The sequence below is a fragment of the Camarhynchus parvulus genome, chromosome 3 (assembly GCF_901933205.1).
Source record: "Camarhynchus parvulus chromosome 3, STF_HiC, whole genome shotgun sequence".
Taxonomy (NCBI): domain Eukaryota; kingdom Metazoa; phylum Chordata; class Aves; order Passeriformes; family Thraupidae; genus Camarhynchus; species Camarhynchus parvulus.
In genome coordinates this window covers 34,521,931-34,534,372 of record NC_044573.1, presented here as the reverse complement: position 1 = coordinate 34,534,372, position 12,442 = coordinate 34,521,931, and the positions used below count along the sequence as shown (strand labels likewise).

General features: G+C 36.6%; 1 protein-coding gene across 1 annotated transcript in view; it reads right to left on the bottom strand.

Moving 5' to 3' along the window:
• The window catches only part of CRIM1 (cysteine rich transmembrane BMP regulator 1), a 174,475-nt gene that overhangs the window by 67,857 nt on the left and 94,176 nt on the right, over positions 1–12,442 (bottom strand). The window contains exon 5 of the mRNA XM_030945169.1: positions 1,538–1,659. Within this exon, the coding sequence (XP_030801029.1) occupies positions 1,538–1,659 (122 nt within the window). The remainder of the gene's footprint in view (positions 1–1,537; positions 1,660–12,442) is intronic.

Here is a 12,442-nt window from a genome sequence, read left to right as displayed (position 1 = left end):
ATTAAAGTATAGAAAGCCTGAGAGGTAAAAAGGAATCTTGATCCAAAAGCAGCTTGGATCTTTGGAGTGAGCTACAGTGCACAATAAGGCAGTGATGCCCAGGGCAACAGTGCTAAAGACAGTCCAAATTCACTGCTACCAATGAAAAATTAATCTAACTTCTACTTGGAAATAGGACATGAAGATGTCACAAAAAAGTGGGAAACTTAAACAGCTCCATCTCATACCTGCTACACTACATATATTGCAACAGTTTAGTCAGCAGTATTCAAAAATAACATGCAGGCTGAAGAAAAGCAATTAGCATGGTGGTCTGTACCTTTGAGACATCCTATCAGCAACTGGCTCTATTTCTTGCTCAAACTACTAAAGTAAATCTTGAATTAAACACTGAATTCAGGCGTCTCACAGAGGTAAATCAGATTCAGAAATGATACTTTAGCAGAATGAAACAAATATGAAACAAAGAAAGATGAGTGTTACTTTAGTGTACATAAACAAAAAGTAGATAAGTTGCATTTATATAATCTTACCCAAATAGTGAAAGAATTACTCTAAAAGCTAAAGAATCTGTGACTCTTCATGATAGAAATCCTTTTATTCATATGGGAAAACTCAATTTTTATATATAATATCCCATTATACGTACTATTATTTTTGAATCAGCAGTTGTATATTTAAAATATTGCTATGTGTAAATAACACAGATCTTCTCCTGTAGAAATCTTTCTCTCTGTCCATTTGCAGTGACAATTGTAAAATAAAGGCTGTTTCAAACATTCGATACACATAGCACTAAAGATCAAATATTGCTGGATGACAATTAATAAATACTGCAACAGCTTGTAATCTTTAATGGTCAGAAATTATTATGCAATCCTTCCAAGAGTATTCTCCCCCTTACCAACAGTCAAATATAATTTCACAATTCACTATATACACCACATATATATATATACAGCCCTATATACAGAACAGTCCTCAGATAAGAGTCACTCACATGAAAAATTTAAGGTTTTCAAGTATTTTCTTAACATTTAGATTGGGAAGCAAAGAATGATAAAAATATTCCTACACTGTCTTACAATTTCTAAAAATTGTACAAGTGTGTTAAAAATTACTTTGCATTTGATTCTTAAAGCAAACCCCATAGTCCAAACAGCATGCCTTCACTTAGAGTGCTGCCACAAGCAGCTGTGATGGTTAACAAAAATTTCACTTCTAGAAGGCCTCTAGTGTTTGCTACTGGCAGAAGACTATATGAAAGACATGTATTGAGGGAGTCTTGCTAAAACTATAATTCCCTGAGTCACAGAGAAAAGTGCTTCAGAAACTAAAACAGTGTGAAACTGTTCAAAATGACAGTTTCCCACATCAGTATCTTCACCTAAACCTCCACTTCCTTCTTACTGAATGGAATTCAAGAATATTAACTCTCTTAGATCTTGACAACATAAGAAGAAATAAGCAAACTCCCAGCATCCCACAGAGAGACAAAACCCCCTCCTGAGGAGGTGCTAGAGAAAGTTTCACATACCATTGACACATTCAAAGACATCACAGCACTTGCCAGGAGTCCCATCTCCACGCGAGACGATTTGGGGCACGGAGCCTGCCTCGCACATGGGGAAACCACAGAGACCAGTGAGACACTCGCATCTGAAACCAAAGAACAGCAAGGAAAACCCGTAAATAAAGCAAGCCACGTACAAGGTGAAGGAATAAGCAAGAGAAAATGTCAGAGCACAAGGTAGAGCTTTGGCATGTTCATGTCTTAGAATCATCTTTTATTAACTCAACAACCAAGACATTTTATCAACCTGAAGGGTTCTTTTTAACCATCCAAACTCTACTGGCTGTCAAGGAAACAAAAAGCTGGCAGTGTGCAACACCAATGGTGCTCTTCTGCTCTGTGTAAAAATTTGAAAACTGTAATAACTGTGTTCTCCAGATTTGCAAAATAAGACTTCTCCTTCAATTCTGTCTTGAATAATTAAAATTGATGAAACACTAATAACAGAAATTGCGCCCTTCATCAGAAGGGTGTTCTCTCATTAGGAAACCATATTATATCCAGTGTAATCTTGGGAAAAATTAAAGAGAAAGGAAGACTGGAATCATTAAATCTAAGCTGAATGAAAATAATTGGAAGTTCTCTTTTGGTGTTGATGGTGGTGCAGTTTGCAGAAGGTGAAACCAATTACATGTGATGCCAAATAATGTGGGAAGTTAGGTATATTAAACACTGTGGTCAGTTTTGGATCATTCTAAAAGGACTGCTTTCTCCATATAAGTAGTATTTATTTGCTCATTTAAGAAAACAGCCTAAGGAACTGGGAGATATAAAATGTAGAGAAACAATAGTCATGTTTGCTTCCAGATTCTTCGCTTTATGATTAACATAACAGTTTAAAAGTCAAACACTTAAGACTTTTGATAAGTTTACATTTAACAGAGTTCTTGCCCTGAACAATGACCACATTTTAGGGATAAGCAGCAATGATTCCTGCTTATATAATTCTGCTTAAGATTCCTGCTTAAGAAATATAAGATCCTGTAATTATGAGTTAAAGAAATAAAAACTCTACTTGTTAATAAACATTTCAAATATTTTAAGTATCCCAAGATAATCCCCACATTAAACAACAAGAAGCAGCACCAGCCCTTACTGCATTTCTCATTCTTTATGCTCAAAAAGCAAGAAGTTTGGTTCTTCTGTGTCATGCATGTCTCCTTAACTGCCCAACAGCCATTTCATCTCAGATCAGCATCCAATGAATAAGGGAGAACCACCCCTCAACAGAGAGGTTTTTAATATCTCTCCCTTTAACCTCATCAGTGTTAGATAAAATTGTTATGTTCTCCAGTGTAAGGTACTACTCGAAATTTGCAAGAAATACAAGTTAAGTAAAGGAATCTCACAGAACCTTTATTAAACTATTTGAAAAGGATTCTTAAAATACTGCATTACAGAAGCACGTTACTATAAAGAGATAAAGTCAGTTTCACAAATAATGCTAAATACATCAAGATAACTTTATGTGCACATAGATGCTACAGTATAGCAACAGTTTTAAAGCAGGCATTTCAAGGTTTGGTGTTTTGTTGTTTCTTCTTTTGGTTTGGTTGGGGTTTTTTTTTGTTTGATTGGTTTTTTGTTTGTTTGTGTTTTAATAATACTATGCTTCCCATAAGAGTAAAGGACAACGGACTAAACAAAAAAGTAAGAGTACAAAAATCAAAGTTTTATTTACCACATCTTTGCTTGTGACATTTTCTTCTCAACTTATTTGTAAATACACAGACAGAGGGAACCTAATTATTTCTGTACCATGTGTTGTTTGCCATCAGAGATGTAGAAGGAAGAAAAGGCATTCTGGCTTCTACTACACGTGATAAAAAAATACAAAGGATTTGGGTCAGCAGTTTCCCTTTAAGATGACTGTAAATAATTTTAGAGAATTACTAATATCTCTCACTTCTGCTGTTCCAATAGTACAGGCAGATGGTGGGGGGGGGAAGAAAAAATATGACCTCTAGTATTCAATGAAAAAGAAAAATTAGCACTGTCAGGTTCATGGAATTTGTACCTTAACCCAGTGTCCTGGTTTTGCATGGGTCATGGGGACCTCCCATGCAAAACCAGGACATTCCATAAAGCAGACTGTTTTGAAAGATGTTTTTGCTTTCTGAGAAGAATGAAACCCAGAAATACCTACTAGATGTTACTAATGAAAAAGTTTAAAATGTATATGACAGAAAAAAAAGTGCAGACACAATCTGTCAGTGGTATTAAAAGCCTAAATAAAAACTGAAGTTTCAGTTCAATCGCCCTGTATTAAAAATCCTGATAATGATTCTCATTTTCCTCTGGGAAAATAGGTAAATCAAACTTCCTGAAAATTCAGAGAAAATAGAACACATTCTATGGAATCTTGATTTTCCAAGTTTCATGAGCTGAAATTACCACTCTTAGTTCTACTGCCTTCACAACAAGCTTTCTCAGAACTATCTTCTTTGTTTTTGTCTCATATTCCTTGTAACTTATAGAACTGCAATACTAAATTATTAGATTAATAACTTGTACTTTCCTGCTCTCATTTTTTCCCAGTCAACAGCTTAAAAAAACCAAACAAACAAAAACCAAAATACAAAACTAAACCACAACAAACTATGAATCACCACTTTAAATAACTTAAGATAGGACAATCTTCCATAAAAAGGGATGAAAGAGATATTTAAAAGATTGGTGGGAGCCAACATTTTTTTCTCCAGAAATTACTCCCTCCGATTTAGAGTAATGAAAGTTTCACATACGCACAGTGCAAGCAAACAAAACCTCAACATCCAAAATTTTATAAATTGACCTCCCATTTGGTTAAAACATAATCCGTGCATAAGAGAATGTCAAAGTAGAAAATGATCTCAGATGGACTTTTAAATACTCTTCATTCTTTTCAGCCAGCTCTGCTAGGAAAACCTTTGACCATTGTCCAGGCTATTAGCATGGAAAACATTGTTTTGGAGACAGAAGTCTGTCAGAAAGAAACCCAAGGAACTCTGGTAGCTGAACATGGCTGTCATGCTGCCAAAACAACATCTGGAAATCTGGAATAAGTGATCCCATTCTCAGCAAGAGAACAAGACAAGCTTTATAGAACTAGATTTTTCTGAAGTGCCTTTTGGAGCAGAGGGATGGATGGAGCAGCCCAGGTCTGTGCTCTGCCACAGGCAGCTATCCACCTGTGTATATCTTACCCTTGGTAATGGAACATTAGGTTTGAGGAAGTTCAGTTTGAGTTAACTCTGTTGACAGTGGCCATGGTCCCTCTCAGGCTAACTTCTCTAAAATTCAGCTGCTCAGACTGCTCACTAAGGCACCAGGCTGGTCCTGAGCTGCTGCCCCCATAACTGCAGCTAGCCCAAGGAAAGCAGTCCCAGCAGAAGCTGCCACAAGGAAACCTGCCCCGAGAGAAGCCTGCGCTGCGGGGCACCTTCTCCCTGCACATGGCCTGCAGCGACACCACTGCAACTTCAGATGGCATTGTGCCATCCAAGAGTCCTAGCATTAAAGGGAGGGCAGTACTTGAGGTACCAGGAAGCTGGCACCCAGTATCTGCCAGACACACCTTATTAGCAAAGGTTGCAAGGAAACAAGCCTCTTGGCATGTTATTACCATAACAGCACTCAAGTCAAGCCAAGAACATGTCCTTTTAACAAGGAAGAGCAGTCCTGTACCAGGGTACAACATGACTTTACAAGAGGGCCCAGAAAGACATCAGAAGAATCCAACAGCAATTTAAGATCCTTTATGGCACCTGAAAGGGTGGTGGCATGGCCTGGAAGGAACCAGGAATCCCGAGGAAGAGGATTGCTGCACTAAAATTTTGCAAATATAAAATCAATCTGACTGATAAATAGAATTATCTCCAGTTCTTCAGGCTAAAAAAAAACAAACAAAAAAACCCCAAAAACCCCAACCCAACACCAAAAAATCACCACCCCAAGAAAAACCCACCCAACAACAGTAATCCTATAAATTTCAAAAACTGAGCAAGGCAAACTTCAGCATATAAAGCAGCAGAAATGAAATTATGCACCATCAACCAATGATTTATAGATTGAGGAAGGTGACTCCTTTGGTAATATAAATGGCCTGATCTTTAAAATCAGCTTTTAAAGTTCTTCAGAAGATAAGTAAGCTTAGTTTAGTTTATGTTTGAGGTGTGTTGGTGGTGGGGTTGTTTTGGTTTGATTTTTGTTGTTTGGTATTTTTTAAAATATAATTGCTTAGCTTTTTTCTTTATGTCCCCAAAAGTATAAAAAGGAAAAGGTAGAAGATAAAAAAAAAATTCAAATTGAATACTTGTAAATGACAACTTTTACTTGAAATCCAATTATCTTGGTTCATTTACTTCTGTTATTAAACAGATTTAAAGAGAGAAGGGCTTGCTTAGCCTCAGAAAAGCTGTTTTGATGGTAGGATCAAACGAGTTCTTCAGGCACAAGGCATAATGGCTATGCAAATAAGAATAGGCACCCTGGAAAAAAAGATTTAGTATCAGTGAATGGGAGGGTTGAAGCAGGGGGGTATTGACAAGAGGGATATTTATTCTGAGGATCAAAACAAAATTAAAGTCTAAAGCATTGAGACTAGAGAAAAGCATTCCTGAAACATACATCACATTCCTGTGGAGATTTTATCACAGTCCTTTTTTTTCCCCCTTGCAGCAATCTAGTACAATTTGCATTAACATTATTAACACTTATATTAGTAGATAAAACTTGCACAGATGTGTTAATAATATAAGCACTTAAGGATGCCATGCAATCAGGAATTTTCAGAAGAGCATTATCAAAGCTTGACAGTGGCAAAGGAAAGTTTAACTGCAAGACCCCAAGTACCATCAAGCCATGTAAGTGATGATGATACAGCAAAATTAAATATTGACATAGCAATCTCATGAAATGATTGAAGAATTATTTCCATGTTATTCACACTTCAATCCACAAGGTGAGTTAAGCAGACAGGACAAAGCCACTGCCTCCACTGCAGGCAAAGCCAAAGCCTGGGACACCACCATACATGAATTTCAACTAGAATTTTCCTAAGTCAGACAGACTGGAGAGTTTTTGCTCACAAATTCAGTATCACTGTGTCATGCTGTTTTGGTTTTAAAGATAGTATTCAGAAAATCAGTAATGAAAATATTATTTTTTTCATGGAAATCTTTCAGTATTTTATTTCAAAGATCAATAATAAACCTCTAAAGAGATGACAGAAAAACTGTGGAAGCTGCATATAACACTTACTATGAGACTGTTTGCTAATGCTCAGAAGTTTTACATCACTGCTATGTAAACAGACTCATATGGAAGTTCTTCCTATTTTAAATTTTCAGGGGGTTCACTTATTGAGAAATCAAAGTTAGTGTGCTCCCAAGTAAGAATTCCTTTTTAAAATCCAGATATTGTAAGAGATACCCAACATAACAGTGAATTTTTCCATGACTATAGTAAGCTCTATATGCAGGGGGCTTTTAAATATTACAAAAATCAACTATCTAGCTTTTAATTAAAGATACCATGAAAGGGAACATTTTTTGTGCATCTTTTGCATATTATTAGCATTAGGAAATGGCAAACAGATGCTAAGCAAGGGAGGTTGTCATAAAAATCGGCATTCACATCAAGTAGATTCCAAAGCTGATTAGGAGCTAAAGAGTTTATCTGACTAAAAAGCTTCCTTTCATCCTTTGACTAATATAAATCAACTCCTCTGTGTTCCTGAGGACCAGACAGAAGAAGAGGATAGATGCAAAAGACTGATGCCTGAGATGCAGCAAGCATACAACCAGTGACCAAACACTGACATTTCAAGTGTGCTGATTTTTTTCAAGTACACAAATACATGTATTGAATTCATCAGTACAGGAAATAAAACACAACATAAACTAGTTCAACCCTGTGTTTTTCTCACATTTTTCCAAGCAGGTGCTTTTTTCTGTTGATGGTCTCTGTGGTTTTTACCACTGAGTACCTCAGCTACTCTTTTTTTAGGTTTATCAGCTTCATCCTTCATAATATAACATTACAAATCAAAAAATAAGGTACTAGTTAAGATGTATACAAATTTCAGTTTTCTGATATTATGAAAAACTAATTTTTTTCTTATTCAACTACTGTTTAATGAGGAATTACAAATATCTGATCCTCTTACGAATAAAACACGATTCCTGAGGACTTCTGGTCAAAAATCAATTATAGATGATAGTTTTATAAGTAATTAATAAACTTACATATTCCTGTAACTCCAAACTTTCTTACTCCTGATTGACATAACTCTCTACAACTAAGCCATCAGAGATGGTTTTGCCATAAGCAAACAGAAAAACACCTGAAAACGAACAAAAAAAGGAAAAAACCCCAGAAACCTCACAAAAATTCATTACTGTTTAATTTATTTGACTATTTAATTTCATGACCACTTTCTCCTCTTTGCAAGAAAAAAACCCCAAACCCTAATAATGATTTAATGTTTAGTTTTTCCATGCCATTCATGCTATTAAATACCTTTCTCAAATCCCTCAAGGCAATTCTGTACAAGTTTAAGGAAGGTAAAAAAAAAAAGGTTTGTGTTGGAAAGGAACCATTAAAGGTTGTCTAGGCCAGTCCCACCCCGGCAATGATCAGGGACATCTTCAACTACATCACGTTGCTCAGAGTCTCATTCAACCTGATCTTGAATAAAAATGAAGACCAAAATTTGCTCTAAAATCTAAGTGGTTTTGAGATCAAACAACTCTACTCAATTAGTAAGACCCTTTTGGTGTAGTAGAAACCATGCATGCAAGAACTGCGATGCTTCTGTAGAAACCAAACTGAAATTCACCAATGATATTTCAAAGAACAGCAGTGAGAAACCACTTTTCATTTTAAAATGGTTCACAACCTTCAGTTCCACTTCTTAACTATTCAATAATTTGAGAAGGAAGAAAGAAGCAGAATTTGTGGCTGCTGAATTCTGACATGACACTTCCCACTATTTTCTAGAGGAAACACAACTTCACACTCTTCATACAACCTCTGTAATGTTGATATTATTGTCTGCTCCAAGTACAATTGGAAACTGCTGGGGAATTCTCATATCTACTTTGCTTTTAAAATGCAAGCATCTAAATTATAATTCTATTGCATTATTATGTACGTGGGTCTCTTTAGACATCTGTGCACTTGTGAGTCTGAAGACAACAGTGAAACATCTCTGTGATACAAACAGAAATTTGCCTGTTCAAGTCAGAAATTATTCTCAACTAAATCACTTAGTCAATTTCCAAACAAGCTAATGGCCGATTAAGTAGAATAAATGACAGAAAACACAGTGGGAAGTCTCAGGAGAAAGAGAAAAAACAATATTCAGTGTGATCAAGGTACACACTAATTGTACCAAAAAGTGAAAACAAAAATTGAAACAAAGACGTATCTACCAGTTTATTATAAGCCGAAAGAGTTCAAACACCAGCTTGCTTATAAAGAATGGAAACAAACCAAATTCTATAGACACTACAACCTCATTCTAATTTCAAGCATAAAACACCACCTAAAAGTAGATACAATTAAGAGTCACTTTAATTTATCTGGCTTAAAATTCCTTTCCAAGTTTCACAGTGGAGGAGTAAATATACCATTAACTCAGCACCTAGTCAGATTAGAATACTACACATATTTTTCCATAAAAAGGAAACTGCTTGCATAGCTATCACTGATACTTCCTCCCCCAGTGCAAATGTTTTGGTTTTTTTTTTTGTTTTGCTCTTGGACAATGAGCTTTAGGTGGCATTGTCTTTCAGGTTTTCCAATTCAATATTTCCTAGAAGCTGGTGGAAGACCACAAATGTGTACTTTTAACAGATAATACAGGCACAAAATGCTGATCTTATAAAAGATGCAAGCAGGGACCTCTGTATTTACAATGTCTTACAGGTTCTTCTGCAAAAGATTTATGGGCTATTTCTTCTGCAAACGTTCTCATGTTTCCTCTCCTTGTCTGAGGTCTCTGACACTCAGGAGTCAGCCATCAGGCTCCAGAAATGCCTCGTGTTTCAAGAGCTTCTGTTCAAGTTTTATACTGAGATGGCTTTAAAGAAACAACCAATCAACCAATCATCTTTTCCTCGTTTCTGTACTTCAGGAAAATAGGGTTCCTGGCCAAAACAACCCACATGGTGAGGCTCAACGCCAAGGCAGCAATAACTACCATCACACTGAGAACACATGGGAATTCCTGAGGCACCTGTAGTAGGGAAGAAGGGGAATACTTGCACTCTGAGTTCAGCAATTCATTACCTCTCCTGGAAGACATCAGGAGAAGACAGACATGAAACATGGGTCACCTAGAAAGGTTACACACCATCCCTGTTATCCTTGCATTTTGTGGATATTCAGTACGGTGCAGTCTGTAAGCAGGACTGAATATCTCAGCAGAGCTGAATGAAGCAAAATGGTGTTCCTGGGAAAAATATTCACCATTTCCTAACTTCTGAGGATTTTAAAGACTAGAATGAAAATGCCTAAACACCTCTTTCCAGATATTATGAAACTTCCAAAAGATTGCAGTGTTCTATTCATCAATCATTAAACAAAATCCTACTGCCTGAATGGAACACGGGATGGGTTCAGCTGTCATCAGTGTAGAGCTTTCCTTCAATATAACCCTGCCTCTTTGATAAGGAGCAGAATCTCCAATTCAACACCAAGTGTTACACTGCCACGATACTGACGCACTTGAGATGGCAAAGTGGTCTGCTGGAGCTAAAGTATGGGAGAAACAACCTGAGCAAGTTGGCCAGGATTAGAAACCAGAGTTTCTGAGAAGATGATGACAGAACTGAAGGCATAAAAAAGCTTCTGCAGAGTCCTTAAAACAGACCTTTGATCCAGCCACCCAGGTTACTCAGGAGCCAATCCCTGAATAGAAGTCTCAGGAAGATACAGGTCTTTCATCCATGATTGGTCTTACCAGCTCCAGCTGAACCTTCCTCTAGCAAAAAGTGGGATCCACAACCACTTTCTCTTGGATACCAGTTCTTGAGGATGAGAGGGGTGGAGGAGGAGGATTTAAAATTCTAGATCAAATACAAGGGAGACCTCTGTATCAGCAAAAGCTGTTTAACAGAGGTTACTGGTAGAGGAGAAAATGAGGAAAAAGTTACACTTGCTGGAAAAATCATGACTGTCTTCTGAAGAAAGCTCAAGGGATCCAAGTGGTGAATGCTGTATGGAACACCAAAACATTTTCATGAAATTAAGGTCTTCCAAAGACAGGAAGACCTAAGAAAATCTAGACAAATGTGAGACTTACAAGGAACGACATAGAGAATACCTGAAACAACCAAACAGCTAAGAAGAATGAACATAACAGGTGCACAATACCCTTCCCTACTAAATGGGATAGCTGCAAAGTTAATCAGGAACTCAGAGGCCACCTCTACAGATTTTGTCAGAATAAAAACATTATTCTGTTTTTACAACTACCTGTGTATGGGTGCTCTCAAATACAATGAAAACATAGTTGATAATAGCTTAAAAGGGGACTTACAACAGTAAACTTCCCAGTTACAATTCTGATGGCTGCCACAGAATGAGAAGAAAAAAACTGTGCTGATTTTTGTGTTGCTGGCACTAGGTTGCCTAGACACTGGTGTAACATGAAATACACAACACTGCCTAATGCTGTGACAGGTTGTGGACACAATATATGATACAATAACAACACGTCCAAGTGCCATAAAAGCAGACAAAGTACAGTCAAAGCAATTTCTTATGGAACAAAGTCATCTAGGAGGATTAAAGATCATGGAATCATAGAACAGCTGCCATGTGTAGGGAGAACTTCCACTAGACCAGGCTGGTCAAAGCCCCATCCAAGATGGCCTTGAACATTTCCAGGGACAGGGCATCTACTTGTTCTCTGGGAAACTTGTTCCAGTGTTTTACCATCCTGATGGTGAAAATTTCTTCCTAATATCTAACTTGAATCTACCCTCTTTCAGTTTAAAACCATTATCACTTGCCCTATCACTACACTAATTCTACATAAATTTAAATGCTCTCTAAAGAGATGTGATTTTTGCATAATCATCTGCCACAGGACCCTTGTTTCAACTCACTTACATGAAAAGACAGCATGTCTTTTAACATATCTATAGGTTTTCTGAAAAGTACAAGTGAAGCTGCTAATGGTGAATTTCTCAAGTGATATCTCTATTGTGCTCAAGACAACATAAGTTTTATTAGAAACAAAATATTAAAAGTAATAAAATAGGTAATATCTTCCTTTGGGATCAAAACCAATTCGGCAATGGTATACACAAATTTTAAAGCTAGATTGCTAATCTAGATTGCTACTTAGCCTTAATGCCTTTAGAACTGATAAATAATGCACACTCATGTTAAAATATTTTAGTACAGGACAGATAAAAAAGAGCATTCTCTTAAGAAGATTCTTGAAGTAAAGTACATTTTTGTAGATTTACTCTCCTTCCTACTATGCCATAAATTGAAAGGCAATCAAATATGATAGAAAATTCTAGTCTAGTTCTCTTCCGAGTTATATTCCATTTCTATTCATATATAGCTTAAATTAAACCTTATCTAAATAACTATTTCCTACTAAATCAAGGTATTACTCATTTTCATGAGCTGTATAAAAATGAAAACATTTAAAAATTTGGGGTGGGGGGAATAACTGGGCTGTTTTCTAAGTAAGTTTTTAATGCACATATTCATTGCTCCTCTGACCCTACAATGCGGCTGAGTAGGTGATGAAAATGTAAAACAAGATTTGATCATCCAGAGACTTAACACTTGGGTTTGCTGACCAAGCACATTTCACTTCTTTACCATACTGCAGACCAAACAGTGGCACTGCCATTCACAGCA